The 23972-nt window shown below is 34.6% G+C and overlaps 1 protein-coding gene across 1 annotated transcript in view; it reads right to left on the bottom strand.

The window, feature by feature from the left end:
- Positions 1-23972, bottom strand: part of THSD7A (thrombospondin type 1 domain containing 7A) — a 415402-nt gene that overhangs the window by 89768 nt on the left and 301662 nt on the right. The window contains exon 7 of the mRNA XM_012757099.3: positions 11940-12134. Within this exon, the coding sequence (XP_012612553.2) occupies positions 11940-12134 (195 nt within the window). The remainder of the gene's footprint in view (positions 1-11939; positions 12135-23972) is intronic.

The raw sequence follows: 23972 nt of genomic DNA, 5'->3' as shown, positions 1-23972 counted from the left end.
ATAGCTTTGTATGACTTAATCACATAGTTTTTATATCACTCTTTAGCATTAAAAGGAGAAGTAATCCTAAAACTTCTTTACATGGAGTCTAAATCTTTCAAGTCACTTTTAAATTTACTCATTGAATTCTGTGTTCTGTACAGTGTCATCTGTGATATCAAAAGTGTTGGTGATGCAAGATTACTTAAAAAGAGTTCTCCTCTTCTGTCTCCAGAAGTTGCTTCCAAAATACCCACCCTCACCTTAAGTTTTGATGCTTGTAGCATTTTTAATTGCTCCAGAAGGTGCCAATAATAAAAGTTTAAGCAAGTAACTAAGATTTACTTTCCTTCCTTAATTGGTCCTTAGCTGTTTTTGTTTGTCTGTTTTGGCAGAAGCAACACGGGATTGGTATTTCCACCAAGAATAACCACAAAGCTCACATGTACAAGCAATGACAACTATAATTGTTGCTTGGCCACAGCAACTGTAAAATACACCCAATGTAAGATGCAATAATTCCAGAGATGTTAAAGGGTAAAATAGAAGCATATTTTATTCAATAGAATATGGTGTGGGAGTTATCATTCTGGAACCCTTTTTCATGCAGTAGCTGCGTTATAAATATTTTGTAGGTGGGACCTCATTTTGTGTTCACAACTGTCCTGTAAGATAAAGATTATTAAAGTGCATGAGCTCAAATAGCTTAAATGATGTGACCACAGTAATGATGAGGAATTTATAGAGCTTGGTGTCTTACCACTGTGCTATTTCTGGTGCCAATTATGAAAATAAAAAGTCTTATGTTGTTAAAAACAGGGCATTGGAGACATTTTTTGCTCACTTTACTGACACTTTGACCTACAGAAACTTATGCTGCATCTGGATTTCATCTTAGAACAGAAAATAAATCATTGTTGATGTGAAATGGTGGGAGCTCTCAGTGTTCATCACCACTATTTGTGATACAGTAAATGGAGAAAATGTTGACTATACTAATAGATGGGTTTTAGATATTAGGAAAGTAAGCTTCAGAAAGTTAAAAATGAAAGGAAAAGGTGATAAGTAGTTAGTGAGCCTAACATGAAAGATGGCTCAAGAAGTTTGATATTTGGGCAAAAGTCATAAACAAAGCCAGTGGTTATGCTCTAAGCTGATCCTTGGGTATCACTTCCCTTTGATTAAGGACAACCTCTATTCAGCAAATAAATCAGTAGCAGTTTACGTGAGAACTTAACTGCAATTTAGAATCATTTATGCAGTGTCAAATGTGGGCTCAACGTCAGAACAACCTGCGTTAAACAGCATTTCATTAATGTTCCCTGCTTCATGAAGGTGAAAACATCTGTCACTGTTCATATACTATCCACCATCACACAGCTCTGTGACCCTGGCAGCCCCTGCAAAGAAGTTTAGGATTTGAATAGAAATGAATCCTAAAACATACTAATTGGATTGGGGAGAAGTAAATGAGCACTCCTATTATCCATTCCCCGAGGCGCTAGATTTATCCAATCTTAACTTTCAGACAAACATAGGCTAATTATAGACTATATATATGTGTGTGTGTGTATGTGTGTGTGTATATATATAAAATTAACAATCCCTTTATATTTAATAGTAAAATTACTGATCTTCTAGAAAAATGTTTTTTTATCCCATTTTCTCTGTGAGATTAAGTATGCCGTTTGAACTGTGATTTTAAAACTCTAAATTGTTCTTGACATGGAATTAACTGGTTGGCTTTGGAATAAAATCAGAATTAAAAAAAAAACTTCTACAACATCAGCATAATGTGTCCAGTAACTGCAAGATAGCTGTAAAGTTTACGGACATAAAGCCTATTTATTTTCTTGGCCCAATCCACATTAAAGCTGTATCAGCACTTTTTGTCTAATGTTAGTATACTTACACAGATAAGCCCTGATGTGGTCTTAATTATAACAATGAGGTGGCAGTTTTGAAAGTATTGTGTGGAGTAAGCAGTCATTGTAGCATCATCATGTTGTTCGGGGATAATTTTAAAGTAGAAAAATTGACAGGTATAATATTGAATTTATCTAATATTTATGGAAAAATCTCATTCCAGACATCTGGGAATATTTCCATAGTACTTGGGAAATTATAAAATGTGACCTATGACAAAATTAGTAATAAGCATTTTTAAAAATCATCTTACATATAAAAATATATATTTCATACTAATATCATTTTAGATTTTTTATCATTACATCAAAGTGAAGGACTTTATAAGATAATGAAATTTCTGCTACATAAATAAACTTCTATGCTCACATAAAAATACCATCTATTATGTGAAACACCTCTTTTAGAAATGAAAAACTGATTTTTCCTCCCTACATCAAGTTCATAAAAGTTTTGTTAGGATGCATTTGAACAGAGCTATGGTGTTTCTGGTTCTGGCATTGATGCCTTTACAGTTTAGAAGATTAATTTTATACAAAGAAGGAACCTCCTCTTTACTGATTTGGATACCCTTTATTTCTTTCACTTGCCTGATTACTCTGACTAGGACTTCCAGTACTATGTTGAATAGAAGAGGTGACAGTGGACAACCTTGTCTTGTTCCAGTTTTTAGGGGGAATGTTTTCAACTTTTCTCCATTCAGTATGATGTTGGCTGTGGGTTTGTCATTTTATTATTTTTAGATATGCTCCTTCTATGGCTAGTTTGTTAAGGGTTTTTATCATGAAGGGTGCTGGATTTTATTGAATGTTTCTTTGGCATCTATTGAGATGATCATATGGGTTTTGCTTTTAATTCTGTTTATATGGTAAATCACATGTATTGATTTGTATATGTTGAACCATCTTTGCATACTTGGGATTAACCCTGTTTGTGGTGAATCTTTTTTTCTTTTTCTTTTCTTTTTTTTTTTTTTTATGGGCTGTTGGATTAGATTTGCTAGCATTTGGTTGAGGATTTGCATTTAAGTTCATGAGGGATATTGGTCTGTAATTTTCTTTTTTAGTTGTATCCTTTCCTAACTTTAGTATCAGCATGATACTGGCTTCATAGAATGAATTAGGGAGGATTGCCTCCTTCTCCATGTTATGGAACAATTTCAGTATGATAGGTACTATTTCTTCTTTGTAGGTTTGGTAAAATTTGCCTGTGAATCCATCTGGTCCTGGGATTTTTTTTTTTTTTTTTTTTTTTTAATGACCAATTCAATCTTGCTACTCAATATTGGTCTGTTCCAGGATATCTACTTCTTCCTAATTGAAGCTTGGGAGGCTGTGTGTTTCAACAAATTTATACATTTCCTCTAGATTTTCTAGTTTGTATGCACAGAAGTGTTTGTAGTGGCCTCAAATGAAACTATGCCTATTTGCCAATGATATGATCTTATATGGAGAAAACTCTAAAGACTCCTCCAAAAGACTCCTAGAATTGATAAATAAATTCAGTAAAGTATCAGGTTACAAAATGAATGTACACAAATCAGTAGCATTTCTATACACTAGAAACAGCCAAACCGAGAATCAAATCAAGAATGCAGTATCATTTACAACAGGGGCAAAAACAAACGAATAAACAAACAAAAAGCTAGGAATATATCTAACCAAGGAGTTGAAAGATCTCTACAAGGAGAACAACAAAACACTGAGGAAAGAAATAGTTGATGACACAAATGGGAAATCATCCAATGCTCATGGATTGGAAGGATCAATATTGTTAAAATGTCCATACTGCCTTAAGGGATTTACAAATTTAATGCAACTTCCATCAAAATACCAATGTCATTTTTCACAGAATTAGAAAGAAAATCCTAAATTGCATATGGTATAAGAGGCTGAATAGCCAAAGCAATCCTAAGCAAAGAGAACAAATCTGGAGGGATCACATATATTACCCAACTTCAAATTGTACTACAAGGCTATAGTAATCAAAATAGCATGATTCTATTACAAAATTAGGCACATAGATCAATGGAACAGAATAGAGAAATCAGAAATAAAACCATACATCTACAAGTAACTGATCTTTGATAAAGCACAAAAACAATATATGGCAAAAGGACCCCATATTCAATAAATCATGCTAGGAAGATTGGAGAGCCACATGCAGAAGAATGAAACTGGATCCCTATTTCTCACCAGACACAAAAATTAACTCAAAATGGATTAAAGACTTAAATTTAAGACTTGACACCATCAAAATTCTAGAAGAAAACAGAAAAAACTCTTTTGGACATTGGCCTAGGCAAATAATTTATGACTAAGACCCCAAAAGCAAATACAACAAAAACACAAATAAATAAATGGGACTTAAACAAACTACAAGGTTTCTGAACAGCAAAAGAAATAACCAACAGAGTAAATAAACAACCCATAGAATGAAAGAAGATATTTACAAACTGTATATCCAACAAAGGACTGATATCTAGAATCTATAAGGAACACAAACAAATCAGCAAGAAAAACCCAAATTACCCATTAAAAAGTGGACAAAAGACATGAAGAAACATTTTTTCAAAAGAAGATAAACTAATGGCCAACAAACATATGGAAAAATGTTCAACATCACTAATAATCAAGGACATGCATATGGAAACCACAGTGAGATATCACCTTACCCCTGTCAGAATGGTCATTAATAAAAAGTTAAAAAACAATAGATGTTGGCATGGTTGCAGGGAAAAGAGAATGATTATACATAGTTGGTGGGAATGTAAATTAGTACAATATCTAAGGCAAACATTATAGAGATTCCTCAAAGAAATAAAAGTAGACCTACCATTCAATCTAGCAACCCCACTACTGGGTATCTACCCAAAGGAAATGAGATTAAAATATCAAAAAGACACCTGAACTCAGATGTTTATTGCAGCACAATTCACAATTGCAAAGATATGGAATCAATCTAAGTGCCCATCAACTGATAAGTGGATAAAGAAAATGTGGTATATGTTAAATATATATACCATGGAGTACTACTTAGCCATAAAAAGAATGAAATAGTGTCTTTTGCAGCAACTCAGATGGAACTGGAAGTGATAATCCTAAGTGAAGTATATGTCCCAAGAAAGGAAATACAATACTGTATGTACTCACTTATGAGTTCAAGCTAAACAATGGATATATGTGGTCATACAGAAAGGTATAATGGACTCTGGAGACTCAGGAGGGGGGATGGTGAGTGGGGCATGAGGAATCAAAAATTATCTATCGCTACAATGTATACTATTCAAGTCACGGGTGCACTAAAAGCCTTGATTTCACCACTGTACAATTCACCCATGTATCAAAAAAAAAATCTGTATCCTCTAAATTTATTGAAATAAAAAGAGAACCTTGTTCAAAGCAATAATTGATTACATGTATGTTAAGTGGGATTTGCAATGTTTGTGTGTGAAACTTCAAGGGAAACCTAGCGGGTTAGAAATGGTTCCTGCTATGCTCAAAGATCTTGCAATCCAGTGGGGGAAAGAGTAGATGAATAAAACAAGCATACAAATGAGTATAACTCTAGATAGAATGTAATAATTATGTTAAGAAAGGAATTTAGTCTAATTGGGATTCAAAGGAGTAAGAATCTCTTACTTTCTGGGGACTGAAAAATGCCGCAGATAGGAGGCATTGAGATAAGTTTTGAAGGAGTAGGATTTTGACAAGCACAATTCTGGGAAGGGAATGAAGGAAGAATTGCACCTAAGTAGAAAATAAATAAATGAAAGCAAAGTCAGGCAGGCAGGTGTGACCCTACGTATGAGCGATATTGACACAGTCAAATGGAGCACAGAGTTCACAAAGGAAAATAACTGGCAATAACAATAAGGAAGTGGACTGGGCTCATGTTCTGAAGAGGCTATTATTATGAAGAGACCTATTATCATGGTACTGTGAATTACAGTTTTAAGGTGCTTCTAACTTTGCCTCCTATTGTAGCGCTTTGATAGCAGACCCCTGCTGGGTGAAAAGCACATCAGCAAGGGCATACTTTTGGGGGAATTGAATTGGAACAGCATTAGTGACAGGGCACCTCAGGAGATTCTGCTGCAGCTCAGCCCCCTCACTGCCCCCTGTTTTTTCTTGCAGAAAGAGTGAAGAGACTTCCTACCGTAGAGCCTGCGGAAATCCTGTGTGGCGGTCATGAAGGAACCGATTGAAGCAGAGCTCCCTCTCCAGGGTCAACAGTGGGAGGATGGGGAAGTGACACTATTTATAATACTTAGGAACCAGGGTTGTGTGTGTACATATATATATATATAACGAATCCAGAGTTCTTGAAATTCCTCTAGGAAATACAAGTGCTCCCTGGCACTTAGGAGTAAAATCATTAGCTGTAAAAACTGAATAAGTTAAAATTGAAGTATTTTTCCCCTCAATGTTTTGCATCGTATAATATGACTTTTTGAAGACTACTAATTATTTGAGAAAAAAATGGCCTAATTCTGTTTCAATCTGTATCTATTCTCTGCATGCATAAAGCAGGTGTAAAGGCACATTAATATTCAGCAATGAAGTTCTATCAGGTCAATTTGAACTTTGCAAAAATAAATAGTCTTTCCTTTTTTGCTCTGTAAGGATAATTAACTACACAATGAAAATTAACAGAAGTTTTTATATTCAGTGGAAAACTTTTTGAAAATCATTTTTAGTCTTTTTAAATGAAGCTTGTTGAGGATTTACAACACAAGCTCAAAAAATTGAGAAGGCTAAAAATTTAATATCAATTTTCAATTTTTTGGTCAAATTCACTTTACTACACTGTTTATATTAAAAACATGCCAAACTTAAGTATTAAAAGAGTGCTTCCTTTTAGAACTTCCTAAAATTATAGTAGCTTTTGGGACAAATACTACACTTTATACAATACAGGGAAGATTCTTCTCTCAATGTATCATACAATGTTAAAAAGAGAATTACCAATTTTATTTAGCCAGAAGTAAAATACACACACATACACAATTTTAAGTGAAAAGGATTACTTTTACTTTTTGCAGTATATCAACTATCTCTAGTTGCCATCACTTGTGATTTTGTTTCCAAATATCATTTCAATAAGCCTTTAATAACAATTTTTGTGTATTACTGATAAGTTATATGCTACTCAAGATTGCATGGAAAGTAATTATGTACATATTGTTTTCATTTTATTATTTTCTTTTTATGTTTAATTTTGAACCAACATCAATATTTCAGTAAAATTAATTATAATAATACTTTTTTCCTGAGCCATTAGGAAGTGATGTCATGTTCTTACTGTATCACATCAGGGACACAAGATTTTGATTTGATCCACTATTAATAAAGCTAATTTTGGTCACTAGATTATTAACATTGTGTCTGTCAGATTTCCCCATCAGCGAAGTACTTGAGACTATATAAATATAATTCTCTTCATCAGATATTTAATTTATTTGTTTTTTATATCAAATATGGATCTATGGTTCCCTATTTTATTTAATGGTTTATGATCTGTTAATATAATGATTTTGTCATTCAAATAGTTTGCATATGTGGACAGTGGGAAAAACTTCAAGCTGGCTTCTGTAGCCTTTTGACATGTTCTCTTTACTTTCTGGCACAAGATCCTCCAGGTACATCTTATACTTTTCCTATCCTATCCCTGGAATGACAGCCATTTCTCCAAGGAGCACTGGTTAATTTTTTTGGAGAATGGTATTAAGAACGAAGATCTTAGTGCTGCATGTACTTAACTGTGTTTGGGTTCTTGCTGCTCTAGGTCTTTTCAGTGAGTAGGGTTAATAAATGTATATATGTATGTAATATGTATACATCTATATATGTTAATATATATTCACACACTTACATTTATATCGATCTCTATCTCCATCTTTATAAATTGAACACCATGAATTTATATTGATAATTTCCAATTCCAATACTATGCCATAGGGTTTAATCCAATTTTCCTTCTTAACATACTTGTAATTTCCTCCTCCAGCAATAGAAAACCTGACGCTTATTATTGTAAATACATGTATTTATTTGGTTAACCTCCTCTCGTCAATCTCCCACTGCCATCTCCATTGCTGTACCCACAGGATACCTTCATTACCACTCTGCCCATAATCTAATTACCTAAATGGCCACTCACATTACAAAAACCCTACTTGTCTCTGACACCCCACACTGGGCTGGCTGCCTCAATGCTGGGATTCCCCCTCAATTCTGCTTGTGCTCTGACAACTTGTGTTGGATCATTGCTTCTACCCTCTCACACAACCCATGGGCTCCCTGCTCTTTACCCTATTCAGTGACTCTGCAACTCCATGCCAAGCCAGCTCTCTCTACCCACTTTGGGTGCCACTGTCCCCCAGGCTGGGCTCTGCCAACCCACTCTGGACCACCGTGGACTCCCCACATGCTGGCGAACATGCCCAACTGTTTGGCTCCACCTAATGGCTTTTGGATGGAATTATTTGGAAAGGGAGAGAAAGCGCCTAAAAAGGAAGGGAAGGGAAGGGAAGGGAAGGGAAGGGAAGGGAAGGGAAGGGAAGGGAAGGGAAGGGAAGGGAAGGGAAGGGAAGGGAAGGGAAGGGAAGGGAAGGGAAGGGAAGGGAAGGGAAGGGAAGGGAAGGGAAGGGAAGGGAAGGGAAGGGAAGGGAAGGGAAGGGAAGGGAAGGGAAGGGAAAAAGGAAAAGAAAAAGAAGAAAATACAGTAGGAAGAAGAAGCCCTTTTATTATTTTATTATTCACTTAAGAGGAACAAAGAAATAATAAAGGTATGCTATCTTCACAATGGAGAGGTCTGTTTTATCTACTGAATTAGGCGAATATGGAATAGTCCTTTATCATATATTTATGGTTATAAATATAGATATGGACACATATATACACACAGATGCACAATAAGAAGACCAAGTAAATCAGGGGCAAGACCACTAGCCAGTACTCTTCTCTTTTTAGCACACGGTAGGATTATATTCCTTCAATTCCCCTTGAAGTTAGATGTAGTTATATTACTTGTTTTACCACTGAAGTGTGAGAAATGACATAAATAACTACTAGATGGCAAAATTTAATTGCTGATGTTTTTAAATCAACAGATAAACTCTCAAAGTATCTTCTGGCATGAAGACTGTGGAAACGGGTCTCCATAAGGTGGTGCAATGCTGGAGGACATGCATGCACCTGTTTCATGGAGGACAAACTGCCCTGGAGAGTTACCAAAACTGTAGCTAAATTCCCATGAGGAAGAAATAAATAAATCTTTTTGTTCTTTTAAGCTCCTGAACATCTAGGCTGTCTGTTACTGCAGTACAACCTAATCTATCCTTATTAATTACAAGAGGTTATCTAACCTTCAGTATAATATTTAAAGGTAAAGTTCTGACTGAGATAAACCCAAAAGTATAGGCTGCAGCATGTATTTCATGAATCTAGATAATTCTGAACATAGACTCGTACTGTAAGTTATTTCCCAAAAATCATATAATTTCATGTCTGAACACTTCATGTATCATTTTCCTAATATAGTATCTTCCTTTAAAGTTATCAAAGCAATTTTATGATCCATTGAAAATTAAGATTAATGACATATACAAAGCACTAACCCCTGAGGAATAATAGAAAAACCTACTTCTGTGTAGAATTCTAAAGGATTATCTGATTGGCAGGGAAACATACTTTAAAACTTCCTGCAGATATAGCTGTTAACTCATTTTTAAAATAGCTCAGAATTGTGAAAGTCTTATTTTGAATAAGAGAAAATGTGTTTCAGTGTTCAGTAAATATTAGGAAATCAATAAATAGGCTTTGAAGGATAAATTACTAATTAAATATTTCATATAATGAATCAGTTTTTTTAAATGTTATTAACAGGGACAAACAGCAGCAGATCCCACATTGACTGACAGAGTCTCCTTTATGGTTTCCATTGAAAATTATGTTTTGTAATAATGTATTATATATTTCAACATAGCTGTAAGAGAGGATTCTTATTGCTCCCACTATAAAGAAATGATAAATGTTTTAGGTAATAGATATCCTAATTACCTGATTTGGTTATTACACAATGTATACATTGTATCAAAACATCAAACTATACTCCATAAATATGTACAATTATGTGTCAATTAAAAACAAAACAAAACTTTAAAAAATTATGCCCTTATGATTTACTATATAAACAGCTATAACTTACCAGCATGATTTGCTTGCGATGCAGCTACTAGACTTAATTAAAAATTATTGAAGTCCTACCCTTTCAAACTAAGTGGATGATACATATCAAAGAGCAATCATAAATTTCTCCTTTAAAACATTTCATGACCTTTCAGTGTGAAACATCATGTCTACAGAAATAATGATCTGGTGAGTTCTGCAAGCATGGCAAAATCCTTGCCATGTGACTCAGGGGGTGAAAAGTCACTCATTACTAGTCACACAGCAAGAGTCTGCAGAGTATAATGAATTTACAGGAAGCAGGGTGACCAGAGATCTAATTTTAATGAAGCCCAAGACAAAATATGAGCTGATAGAATTCGAAGTCTGAATATAATCTATACAAGGTTATTGTTTGACAACACAAGAAATATAATTTTCTCTCTAAAAGGTTCTATTTTGTCAATAGATAAACTTTTTTAAACAAATAGTTAAATTTATATTAAGGTGATTAAAAAAACATTTTTGACACTATAAAGAAAATTCTAAATTTTCTCATAGGTTGATTTTTGAGCAGAGTCTCACTCTGTTACCTAGGCTGGAGTGCAGTGGCACAATCATAGCTCATTGCAACCTTGAATGCCTGACCTCAAGTGATCCTCCTGCCTCAACCTCTGGAGTAGCTGGGACTACAGCCATGAGCCACAGTGCCTGAACAGACACTTTTTATATGTAAAATTTTTGACTCATGTAATACTCATGTGTCAAGGCCAAGGTAGTTTATATGTTTGCATAGTTATTACATATGTGGATAGCAAGTTTGAATAAATAAGAACACTATCAGGTTTCTATCACTAAAATATTTCATGAACAGAAAAATTTTTTAAAAGTATAGATGACATAAAACTCTGCCCAAATGGATTACTTGGGGTGATACATAGAAGAAACGCATGCTTACTACAAATAGAAACCATTATCTGTGCTAAAAGTGAATGAAGAGAAGGGTCATTTAGCTTGATAGTATTTAAATAACACACACTTATATTCTTGAGAAAGAACATGCCTTAATGTGAAATAACTTGATTTACTTCTACGCTTTTCTCACTCCTGTGTTATTTTCCAGAATGACAAGATTAAGTATGACATTATATCACCCAGTCACACAGAGGCCAAATTAGCATTTGGATAGCAGCTTGAGAGACAATTACCAGGAGTCTTGTATTTCTTGACAATAAAGCTTGCAAGTGAGGTATGAATATGTGACAAACATCCTTTATTCATCCAATAGGGTGAAGTAATTTAGGAGCAACATATTTTCAAAATGAACACAATCTATGTAGGAGACTTCTGGATATCAGAGTCTATGTTCAGAAACGTGAATGGTGGAAAATCCTTATAATTTTCAGTAAAGCAATAGCTATGCTTTTATTGATTTCAAATAAACTGTATTAGTGGGCACACATGCCTTTTTATGTGAAGGTAGAATGTAATTTCAAAGGGTAAAACTGACCACTGAAATAAAGAAACAACAAGGAAACACCTGGAATTTAGGGGCTATTTTCAGACTTTATCACAGGCTTGAAACTTTGGCTTAGAAAGAACTTGCATTACTAGGAGTGTTGGAAAAAGCAAAATAGTTCACTTGTAAAAGTCTTTTCTCCTTCATTAAAGATCCATTTTCAAGATTAATTTGGGGAAACAGAATCATACTGCCCAATACATCAACAGATATTAAGTCTCCTAGGATTGCTGGATTTCTGGTAGATGATTTTCATAGAATATCATCTTATCCAGGCTCCATGCAAAAAAATGCTCGCCAACTTCCAAAAGGAATCTAGATTCCTTCTGAGGCTGGTGACTCACCTTCTTCATCTGCATAGGCAAGAATGGATCGTGCTCGTATCTGTTTTCCTTCTGTGGTTTTCCCCGAGCAGGTGTGTGAGCAGGAGGACCATGTAGACCACGTGCTGAGCACACAGTCCTTGGGGCACGGGGCATCGCAGGCCACAGGGATGGGGAAGATGGCATCTCTGCACAGCTGTCTGTCAACTTCTTCTCCTGGGAAAGACATGATCACCAACAGTCCATCATTGTTAAATCAATGTAAAATGAGCAGTTGAAAACAGATGGGCACCCAGATAAATTAGGTTATTGTTCTTTTGTTCTTACTTAAAAACAAAGCCAAAGAGGGATTGCCTACTGTAACCAGATGTTAAAAAATAGTAAGAACAAGCACATGCACACACATACACACACACATCTCTAAATGAAGTTTCTTTTATTATCAGAAGCATAGGTGTATAGATTAAGCACACTGGTGAAAGTATTTTTATGCTATGGATATCTGCCATTAAGTAATTTTTATACTCAAGTTGCAATAAGGACTATCAATGAATTATGTTCCCCTCCTTTATGCCTTTATTGGAGATGGGCCAAGATTTACATACAAATAAATAATGACTGTATCTATACCAACTCATAGGTGTCTTTATTTACAAAGCGTCTTGTGTCTCTCAGAGAAGTTATTTTTGTTTAATTGACAACCTTTTTTTTTTCCACAAAAAAATTAGTTTGTTAGTTGGAAGTAGCCAGGAAGTGTAAATGACAGGAAAGCATTATAAAGCCTCTGCATGAGGCAGTCACAATCGGGGAGGCAGGAACACAAGACAAGGCAAACACATGGCAGGAGTCTTTAGAGTTTTCACTTCAGTGCTTAACTGGCTCTTTGTTAGTTTCCTACAGCTCTGAAGATAAAGGCCAGATTTCCTAAAAGTTTAGAAGACCTCAAATGACCCGGCTCTTACTTCCTTCTCTGGCTCATCTCACTCCACTCCTTCACTTTGCCCTTGAAACTCTAGAGATTGACAAAAAATTGACACTCATTTCATATTTGTTGAATGAATGAAATGAGATCTATAAAAGGCCAATGAAAAAGAAAATACTGTTGCTGTGAATAAATGCCAAAGGCAATCAACAGAATTATAAATAAATGCCCAAAGGAAAGTATGAGAAAAAGTCTGAACTCTGTGGCTTAGCTGGTTAACACGGGATGCTAATGAGGTCAAGACAACACAATGAAACAATACACAAACAAGCAAAAATTAACCTGCTATTTTGCCACAGAATGGAACCATATTTATGGGGTGAATACATAAAGAATATGTGCCTTGTGCTGGACATTCCAGTGAGAAAGGGTGACTAACTTGGCCATTCCTTACAGCTATTGAACAAAGAATTCCAAGCTGTTTCTCACTGAGAGAGGATTAGGAGCATCCTTTTAATGTATAGTCCTTTATTCATATATTTGAAAAACAAGACAGAAGATCAGAAGTCAATTGGAAATGCTCTAACATGTTAATAGCTACTAGTTTGCAGGGCCTTGAATCATTAGACAAAATCAGAAGTCAATTGGAATGCACTTATGTGTTAACAGCCACTAGTTTGCATGGCCTTAAATCATTAGACTTCCTCCCTAGTAAGGGAAGCTCATTACAATTACAGTTGAGTCAACATTGTACCATTCATTCTTTTTTATTTACTATGATCTGTAGAATCTCTTTTGAATTCTGCTTTTATTAGCTTTGAAGTTTGTCATGCATCTTAATAAAACAATATGCTAGATAGTAGATATATAGGTGGGTAGGTAGAGTACAAAAATTATTGTAGGCATTTAATATTTTGTAATTTATACAATGATGACATTTTTCTACTAGGCTTTTTGTTAGTGCAAGGAGAGCTTGCATATATCTTATTTCTTTCATTGCTATCTTTTCTTGTACCATCTTTCCCTCTCACTTTTTTCATATTTGTAGAAGGAATGAAATGAGATATACGAAAGGCCGATGAGAAAGAAAATACTATTGTTGTTAATAAATGCCAAAGGCAACCAACAGAATTATAAATAAATGACCAAAAAAAGTATGAGAAAAAATTTGAACTCGGTGGCTTAGTTGGTTAGTTTTGTTTCCAATGTTCTGTGAAAAGCAAGAAAAGATTGGGGCTACAGCCTATAGTTAATAAGAGTTATAGTTTAATTTTTTCGTTAACAGCTACCCAGTCATTTCTTACTTAGAACAATTTAATTTATTCTATGGCAATGAAGAGTTTACCACAAGTTGCTATTAAATTAGCTTACCTGGCATAAGTGATGTGTTTCTGTTTGCTGCAAACCAAAGTGATGTGCAATTTTGACTTTTCTTATCTTTTAAGTTACTCTTTTTTCAACTGTGTCACATACCTTATTTTAGCTCTTTTTCATTCATCTTGCTCTGCTTAGCCAGATGTATTTTCCTATAGGCACATGCCCTCAACCCAGAGAGCATATACCTTAATCCTGTGTGGAGCTGTTAAGACCCACCTCGGATCCAACTTCTGAGATTTCCCTGATGGTTTCAGAGTGGTTTCTCCACTCTCCCCAACTCTGGCAGCTGTGATCTTGTCCCTGATTACCTCTGATCACTGTGCTGTCTCACATTCACATTGAAGGTTATGTTCTAGCCATGTTGGCCTTTCTCCCTTTCCTCCTAACAAACCGAGCTCATTGTTGCCTCAGGGCTTTTGCACTTTCTCTTCACTTGGTATGAACATTTCAGATCTTTACACAACGGACTGTTTCTTCACATCCAGCTTTCAGTTCAGTTTGCTCCTTCCTAGAGGAGGCCTTCATTAAGCATACGCACTCTCCTAATAACTTCAGTTTATTTTTGTTATAGATTTAATCACCACTAGAACCCATTTTAGTTAATTATTGACATGTTTATTGTCTGGCCCTACCACTAGACTAAATGAGGGTGTGGTCCTTATTTGTCTTGTTCATTACTCGATATTTACAACCTAGAACACTGCCTGCTGACATACATTAATAGTAAGCAATAAATAACTTTTTGTTAAATTAATTAATTAATTTTAAAATGGTGTACTAGAAAACAGAATGCTCGTCTAGACAAATAAGGATCTAAGTACAGTATTTCTTAAATTGTCATACATTCAAGTGCTCTAGGTCCATGCTAAAGTGTATTTAGTGGACAAGCAGCATATGCATCACCTGGAGAGTTTGTTGGAAATGCAGCCTCCCAGATCCCAGTTACTGAATCATAACCTGCATTTTAAAAAGAACCCCAGGTGATTTGTATGCACATAAAATCTAAGAAACATTGCACTGGGATCTTTCTGCATTTACTGTCTTCTGGTTTGATTAGAACCAGACTGCCTCTTGAAAGGGCAACTGTATAAAATGAATTCACCTGGATTTCACACCTAATGCCATTTGCTTCTCTGTGGGGCTTCTTTTTCCACACTGTTCACACAGAGTATTTGTGGCTGAAAATATTCGTTCAGTGAAGAGTTACTGAATGCCTATCTTCTGTCAGGTACAGTGATATGCATGTTGCACACATCATCTCAGAAAATTCTCACAGTAACCTTTTGACATAGGTATTCATATCTGCTTTTTACTTGACAAGTTTAAGTTACTGTCTCAAATTGCAGAAGGTTGACTAAAGCAGCAGAGATTTGAACTGAGTTCTAATCCATTTCCCAACCTACTTTTTAACTGGTATGGTGGTAGGGAAAACTTGAAATGCCAAGGCAGTAAATAATGGATAAGCCTTTTTCTACGAAGAAGCCAAGAAAAGGGCACTCTCAAGTTGTTTCTCAACATAGTGATGCATGGTGCCAGCCACACACTGCCTCAAATACAAAGATATGCATTGTTGACGTGTCCGGGGTTGCATATTTTGGCTCATAGCCATTGAACAAACAACAATGGGTCTATGAGAATATGGAATCATTCAAATCTTTGGTTTCCCTTTCAATGAATGCTTTAATCAACTCAGCTAATTGGAAACTTAGGGACTGTGCTCTTTTTAAGCTAAATCTCCAGCATTCCAGGCATAAATCATCTGGGAAACATTAGGTAAAAAATAAAATATAAAATAAAAAATAAAATAAAATAAAAGTTGGTTAGGTCTATGGCCATCACAGGCAATGACACAACTTGTCATCTCCAGCCACTTTATGAGGCTGGTAAATTTATCTTACTTTTTATACAAGAAATGATCCTGGAAGTAAGGTCTTACAAGAGTAGCAAAAAATAATTTCATGCTTCTTCCTCGCATTAAAACTTGGCTTGGATTGATAAACTTTGTTTTGATTAGATAAGAATTTTTTTTTGCATGGCATTACTTCAGAGAATATATAGGAGTAAATTGCATGCTCATATCTAAATATACTCTTCTATTAAGATGTAAAAAAATGGAAATTTTGCTGCTTAGCATTTCAGAAATTCCACTTTTCCATATCGCTGTCTCACAGTTAGGCCATATTCAACCACCAGGTGTCCCCACTATAGAACTATTTGAAATTAGGTATCTGAGTATGCATCCCATTGAATCTGGGAGGACACATCTGATTAGCACTACTGTGATTACTGTCGTTCTATCACTGGTGGAGGCACAAGACAATGCGACTTCTTTTCCTTCTTTAATCTCTCTGAGGACAATTTCTTAGCTAGATTCCTATCATTATGTCATAAACTTAGAATCCTCCTCATGCCTGCCTTTGAGCATTACATTTACAATCTTTTTCAGCAGACATGGACCAACATAAAAAGTTTCAAAAGATTGCTTTGCATTTATACAGCTTGTTTTTTCACCCATGAAGGCCTAGGCATTTTAACTAAACCTAAAAAAAAAAAGTGTATTTGACATAAAATATATAATGTAGAACTAAATGAATGAACCATTGTATACATTTTACAACCTTCACCTCATTTTGAAGCCTTAAGTGAAGCATATCTTGTTTAAAATTGTTTGTGATACCCTACATAAGAGGTTGAGATATAAAATGAAAATGCTTGGGTTTATTTTTATGAACTTAAAATGATACTAAATGTTTAAGTTAATATTTCCCCATTTAATTTCCCTTTCTTCACAAATGTAATTTTAAATTCGAAATTCATCATTTTAATAAACTTGGACATGTACTTTGACATCTTTAAAGTGACCCCCAACATCCTCTTATTTGGTTTATTTTCATGAACAGCACAAAATTCTTTCATGAACTCTTCCAAACTAACCCTTTTTATTCTATTGTGTCTCTTACTATCTGGATAAAGAGAATGGAACATCTGCTTAAGGTAATTACAATAAAAACTCATGAATATTTCCATAGAAATAACACAAAATGAGAATGGAGATCAGAGAACAGTTATTTTTTTCTTGGTAAAAGTATATACTGAAAGTTTATTGCATTCATTGTGTTAGAACTTAAATGAAATATAAAAGATAGACCATGGTTTATCAAGGTTTTTATAGTTTCAAGGTTTTTATAGCTTAGGAGCTGAATCAAGAACACAAAAGCTAATATATTAAACATATAATCAGTTATATTTTAATGCAAAGCATATACATGTTGTTTAGTACTATTCCGTAAATGCCTCTTGAATTATCCTATTTTTTTTTAAATCATAGAAATGTGTAGCTTTTATGGTTGATTTACAGGCATAGTAGTACTATATACAAAACACCTTGGCTGCAAAATCAAAACTCATGATTATAAATGGAATTGAAAGAGGAGTAAACAGAAAGGAGAAACTAAAGCAGAGAGAAAACAGGCAGAGAGCCAAGATTAGAAAGCACACTATTTACAGAGTTCCTAGTATTTTACTTTTGGGGTTAGATTTCTCTTCCTGGACCTAGATAAAATCCACAGTAACCCTAAGAACTATGATTGAGTTTTTTATACTTTTTGTATTCTTCAGAACTTGTTTTAAAAATTCACATTGACTTTTGATAGTGACAGTCTTTATTTACATATTAACTTATTTATTGATAACCAATAAAAGTTCACAAAATAAAGTAGGAAAAGAATGAAATCTCATATTTGTATGGTCGTTTCTAGAAAACATTTTCATATAACCACCTTATGTAAACTATATAATACCCACAAGGTATGTATTATTTGTTCCACAATAACTCTCAGCTTACTGGTGTTTATACATTTCCAATTGTTAGTGTCCTAGAATATGACCAAGAGGTCCTTGAAGTTCCCCTCAGTTTGACTAAACTGTAGACAGGTTTCTCACTGACTATAGGCTCCTAACCTCCTTTTTCTTAGAACACTTGTTTTAGAAAACTTGTAAATTTTTTCTCTGTTTCTTTGAAATGTATGCAAATCTTTCCCAGCCTCTTGCCAGTTTTACAAACCAGAAATTGTCTTTCTCAAGCAATTAGGAACCATGTCTTTGAAATGTTAAGATTGACAGTGCTCTGATCTCTCAGTCTCTGTAGGAGAGTAGGTACTTAACTTCCATGGGTGCCGATTGATTAGTGAACAGAGATGGCCTAATATATAGAAAATCATCTGCAAACTCAGAAATAACCCAATGTTCTTGGCATATCCCATTGATCACCCTGCCCTCTAATGTTCTTTAGTACTTCTGCTAGCTCACTCCAGCACTTAAAAACGTTCCTGCATTAGTGTTTCTGCCAAGTTGAGTTGAGTTTCTCCCTACTGTAATAATCTCAAATACATTCTTCTTTGCTTGGTTAACCTTGGTGCCATTTTTACTTTGATAAAGACTTGATATCCAATTTATAATAATTAATATTATCTTTAGCCTTCTCTTTATTTTTCTCCAACTATATATTTACCTATTGACTTTTAAATACCTTTAAGCAATCTACAGTCTTAATGTTATTTAATTACTTTCAGGATTTTCCTTCTTTTTCATCATCTTTGAAACCCTTTCCATTCTTGATAAGTTTGTATTTTACGTTCCCACTATTCTCTTTCCTGACCTCTTTCTTTGTTTTGTTATCTCAAGTCTCTGTCCAGCTATTCATTCCTTCAGGACCCTAGCAAAGTGAGTCAGGTGACTCTGAAGTAAAACGCTGCCTTCCGTCCCCTGGTAGCATCTACTTTCCAGTCCAAGCCTTGATATAATCAATAATATGACCTTTAACTTCATTCTGGAGATAGAGCCTATTCTAACAAAGTGTAGTAAATAACACCGTGCGTTGTAAATACATGATGAAAATGTAGGGCTAAATATAACTGTAACTTGTATTTTCTTGTTTCATTGAATTTAAGCCACTCATGATGTAAATTGCCCCCTTAGTGAACAGGGTATTAGGCAAACAATTCTTTATTACAAATATCTGTGTCTTCCCTTCCTAATAATTCTGGTTAAGGATTTCACTTGGGGTTAGGCAGGAAAAACAATGTGCTTGTATTACATAAGTTTTGACATGGGACCTATGACTTCTGCTCCCGTTTAACATCAAAGTTTATGGCACATTTTTTATGCACGTTCTCTAAGGGTGCAATGTGTTATGGGCATAAGTGAAAGCACACGGATTTTGCGGTAAAGGTATAAGAAATGTTTTCTTAACTTCATTTAACTATTTAAAATTAATACTTCACTTTTATGGTCTTTCCTATTATACTTTTGTTTGTCTCCATGAAAGTTCCAGACTATATTGCTTTGTTTGTTTTCAGTGATTAAGAAGTGAACTGAAAGCACCCTAGAAACTCCAGAAAATTCAAATAATAACTTTATCTCTGGCATTATTTGAGATGTAAACATAGCTTTATTCATTTTTCTTTCCCTAGATTTATTTCATATTTTCATTTTTGAATAATTCTTTCTTGTGACTTCATTTCTTTTAATTGTTTTTGAGCTTGACATTGCCAAAAATGTTAATTTTCATATCCTCCAAATTTATTTTTGTATTAACTAGAAGTCAGACTCTACAACTTACCAACTATGTGTCCTTGAGCAGAGTGTTTAATTATTTTAAGGTTTGGTTATATAATCATCAAATGGAAACTAAAAGTAGTTCTTATTTTATGGTATTGTTATGCGATAAAGTAAGAAAATTTTAAATGAATTTCCTAGCACAGTGTCTAGCACATAGTTGAAAAATGTTGTCCAATATAACAGCGCCATGCCTGCTTTCAGCACCCCTGTAAGTGGAGGAGTTGACCAACTCTCTCATACCACTACGGGAATGGATCTGCTTGCTCCATCCTAAATCCCATTATGTTCCAATTAACTTCATTGACATGCTGAATTTTTTTTTTTTAATTTTGCTTATCAATAGACTTAGAGAATGTTATTGGACTAGACTAAGAGCATAATCTGAAGCATTCAGTAATTTCACAGTTTTCTTTTTGTTAAAGTACTAAAGTTGTGAGGAAATACAGAAATCACAGGAAAAGTAATTTGTGTAATTATGATTATTAAATGATATAGACCATATTTTTACAAATTACTTAGAGAGTGTCATAAATATCTTTGGGCCTCAATCAAAAATTCTGATTGAGGCTGGGTGTGGTGGCTCACACCTATAATCCTAGCACTCTAGGAGGCCGATGCTGGAGAATTGCTTGAGCTCAGGAGTTGGAGACCAGCCTGAGCAAGAGCGAGATCCCATCTCTATTAAAAATAGAAAAAATTAGCAGGGTGTCATGGTGCATGTGCCTGTAGTCCCAACTACTCAAGAGGCTGAGGCAGGAGGATCGCTTGAGCCCAGAAATTTGAGGTTGCAATGAGCTACAATGACTCCACTGCACTCTACCTGGGGTAACAGAGTGAGCGTCTGTCTCAAAAAGAAAAAAAAACAATGTTTTTGATTGAAATTTCACTGCAGAATATTTAGCTCACAGTGATCAATAGAAGCACCATGGCATGTGGCATTCTGTAATGCTTCTCTAGTTCCCTTTCTATGGGCCAAGTAATTTCCATGGACTTTTAAAAATATTAAGTTAAACAACTGTACACAACTACTTTCGGTCATCAAGGTTTCACAGGCATCTTCCAGACAAGAAGAAAAACAAGCTTCTCCTAGAACTGCTATGATGTGGTGACACTGAGCTGCATTATAGTACTAAATGAGAGAAATTATGCTACTAAATAAAAGAAATTATATATTACAGTCATGTTGACGAGTTAATCAATACAATCACCAAAATAGTCACATTTATTATAACCTATTGGCTTAATTAATTTAACTTTAGAAGCTTATGTAATAGATGATTCTGCATCAAGCACTTCAATAGAATTCCATTTACTCTGTGATAAAATACAACTCCTGAGCTGATATCTACAGCTTAACCCACCACTACGCTAAGGCATCTTGCAGGTTCTAATCCCATCAGTCCCTCACAGAATCTTGCAGGGCTCCTTGTGGGTGAGAACCCTTGGAGTGGGTTTTTCTTTTTTCTCTTAAGTCTTGGTTACCTCACATTCTTTCTCTGAGGGATTCTCACACTTCCAATCTGTCCTGCAAATTATCAACCAAATAGCTTGCCAGCCACACTGCTGTGACTACATTACACCCTCTAATGACTCCCTGTAGTTCTCCTGATCAAGCATGCATTCGTGTCTGCTTTGTTTTAAGACATTCCACCATCTGCTCCTACTTGCCATACCTTGTCTGGGAAGTCCATTTTCCATGCTCTGAGTACAGTTGCAACAAGAAGGCTCAGTGGACCTCATAGCCTGGAAAAGGATGACTCTGCCTTTTTCAACCCACTAGGGCTAGGTTAAAAACCAATTTCAATTTTTAAATATTCTTGCTTACAATAATTACCATTGCCTCTGTTTCTGTACTCCTATATTTGGGGATTTTGTTCATATTGATAAAAATAAAAAGAAAGCACAGTTATCTCACATATTACACAGATAGTTACTACAAGATCTGTTACTTACTACAAGATCTGTTACTACAAGATAGTTACTACAAGTTACTTGTTTGCACTACAATGTGTAAACAAGTCTACTAAGTAATGGGAAAATTACACAATTTAAATAATCCTTTATTTGACTTTGGAATCTGTCCATGATTAGTGAGAAGTGCAAATGACTTAGAATTATTATGTTTATCACATAAGAACATGCACCAATAAACAGAGTATAAAATTTGGGCTCACTGATGGAGACTAGATGGATAGATTAGAGATGGCACAGTTCATAAAGGAAAACATTTTTAAGGCAGTGAAACCTGAACAGTATTTTGAAGGAATAGAAGCTAAGTGATTGGCAATAAGAAAAAGAGAACAATATAAATGTAAGAACTTGGTCTATGTGGGAAGGCTTTGAAGTAGAAACTAATTCCAAGAATTAATCATCATCATGAAACTTTTCCAAGATCTCCCACTCTGTCCTCTGATGACCCCTGTCTAGAAACATGGAAAAGTTTGTATCATAAAGAGTAGGGTAAGGGCTACAGCTGAGTAAATCGCAGTCTGACCCTTCATAGTTTTAGTAGAATGTCCACTAGCAAATCACAGGAAAAGAATCTTAGGGAAAACAAAATTTCAGCAATAGGGAAAGTGGTTTATTAATCAGTCTGACAGCTGTTCTCTTCTACACTGGGAACCACAAAAGTGTTAGGAACTCCCAGCCCATTTTACCAACACTTAACACTTTATAAAAAGTTGCTCAAAGTTAATAATGATCATAAGAGTTTTTAGTAAAAATGCATGTAGCTCATAGAAAAACAGCATTATCATCTTGGTAATTGAGATAGAAAGGTTGTTAAAAATCAAACAAAACCAATCATGATTAACGAATATTTGCAGAAAGCAAGGCTGAGTGTTCTGTGAAATGTTCATATCTTTACTGATAATGAAAGAGTTGGACTGGGATGGGTCAAAAGGAAACTCAGGAATCAGTCAACACATGTTAAAATTAAAGGACAATGAGAATAAGGATCCTGAACAGGACAGAAAAATTATTCTAGCTCATATATTTCAAATCTGATTGGGGATGGGAGAAATTTCTAAATATTCTTGTCTTCAGGTCCCATAAGAGAAATACTCAATTGGATGGAAGATATTAGGATTATTCATTTTTAAAAGATTCCCCTAAATGATTCAGATACATTAGTATTGGGAACTATTTTGTCTACTCATTCCTTTTTAAACTTTAATATATAAGAAGAAAGGGTTAATGGGAACCAAATTCTCATAGTCATATTTATAACTTGAATTTATATATAGTTATTTAATTAAAAGTATATAATATTGGTAAGATTTTAATTTATCTCAAATAACTCTTTTGTGTTGATCATCTCATGTTCTCAGTTGAAATAATTATTTAGGTATTTTTAAAGAGACATAAGTAAACCAGACTGGACTGTTTTATGTCATGGTCTTCTATGAACAGACACGGTAATGAAGTTTTATAGTAGCGGTGTCCTAATAGGGACATTTGGGGGTAATATCATCTAGTTTATAAGGTATTTTGATGAGTGTTAGGAGGATTATTTAAGCATGAATCAATAAAATACAATTGCTGCTCTGAAAGAGCACACACATATACACATACACACACACACACACACACACACACACACACACACACACACACACAGATTTATATGAATACACAGTTAATATAATTTGACCTAAAATCTAAAAACAAGTTTACATATACATTAATGGCAATTTTGTTCTTATAGGAGAGAATATTCTCTAAAATTGAAACATAATTGGATTAGGCTAAAGATATTATACAACTTTCTGATGCAAATATGGTGCTAATATTCAGTTGGTGTGTGCTACCTTATACAGATAAAAGCATATAGATTTTTAAAAACAAAACCAATTGATCAAGGCATCTATTCTGATTGGTCAGTGTTTATGCTTTGTTCAGTGAATATTTCATTAAATATTATGGATAAAACCCTGGGGTGTAATCAACTATTTCTTTCCAAGTCCTGTTCTCTTAATTCTCATTATTTTTATTATAATTTCAGAAAGAAAAAAGAACTCTCAAAAAAACCCTATGGATTGAACTGAAGAGATTCAATCTTTTCCTCAGTCTAAATCCACCTATGACTGATATTCCAGGTAAAATGACATAACATATTTCTTTCACCATGTTGCTTT

This window comes from Microcebus murinus, chromosome 9 (assembly GCF_040939455.1).
Source record: "Microcebus murinus isolate Inina chromosome 9, M.murinus_Inina_mat1.0, whole genome shotgun sequence".
In the NCBI taxonomy this organism is placed as follows: Eukaryota; Metazoa; Chordata; class Mammalia; order Primates; family Cheirogaleidae; genus Microcebus; species Microcebus murinus.
The sequence above is the reverse complement of the archived record's forward strand: the minus strand, read 5'-3'. Positions and strand labels throughout refer to the sequence as shown.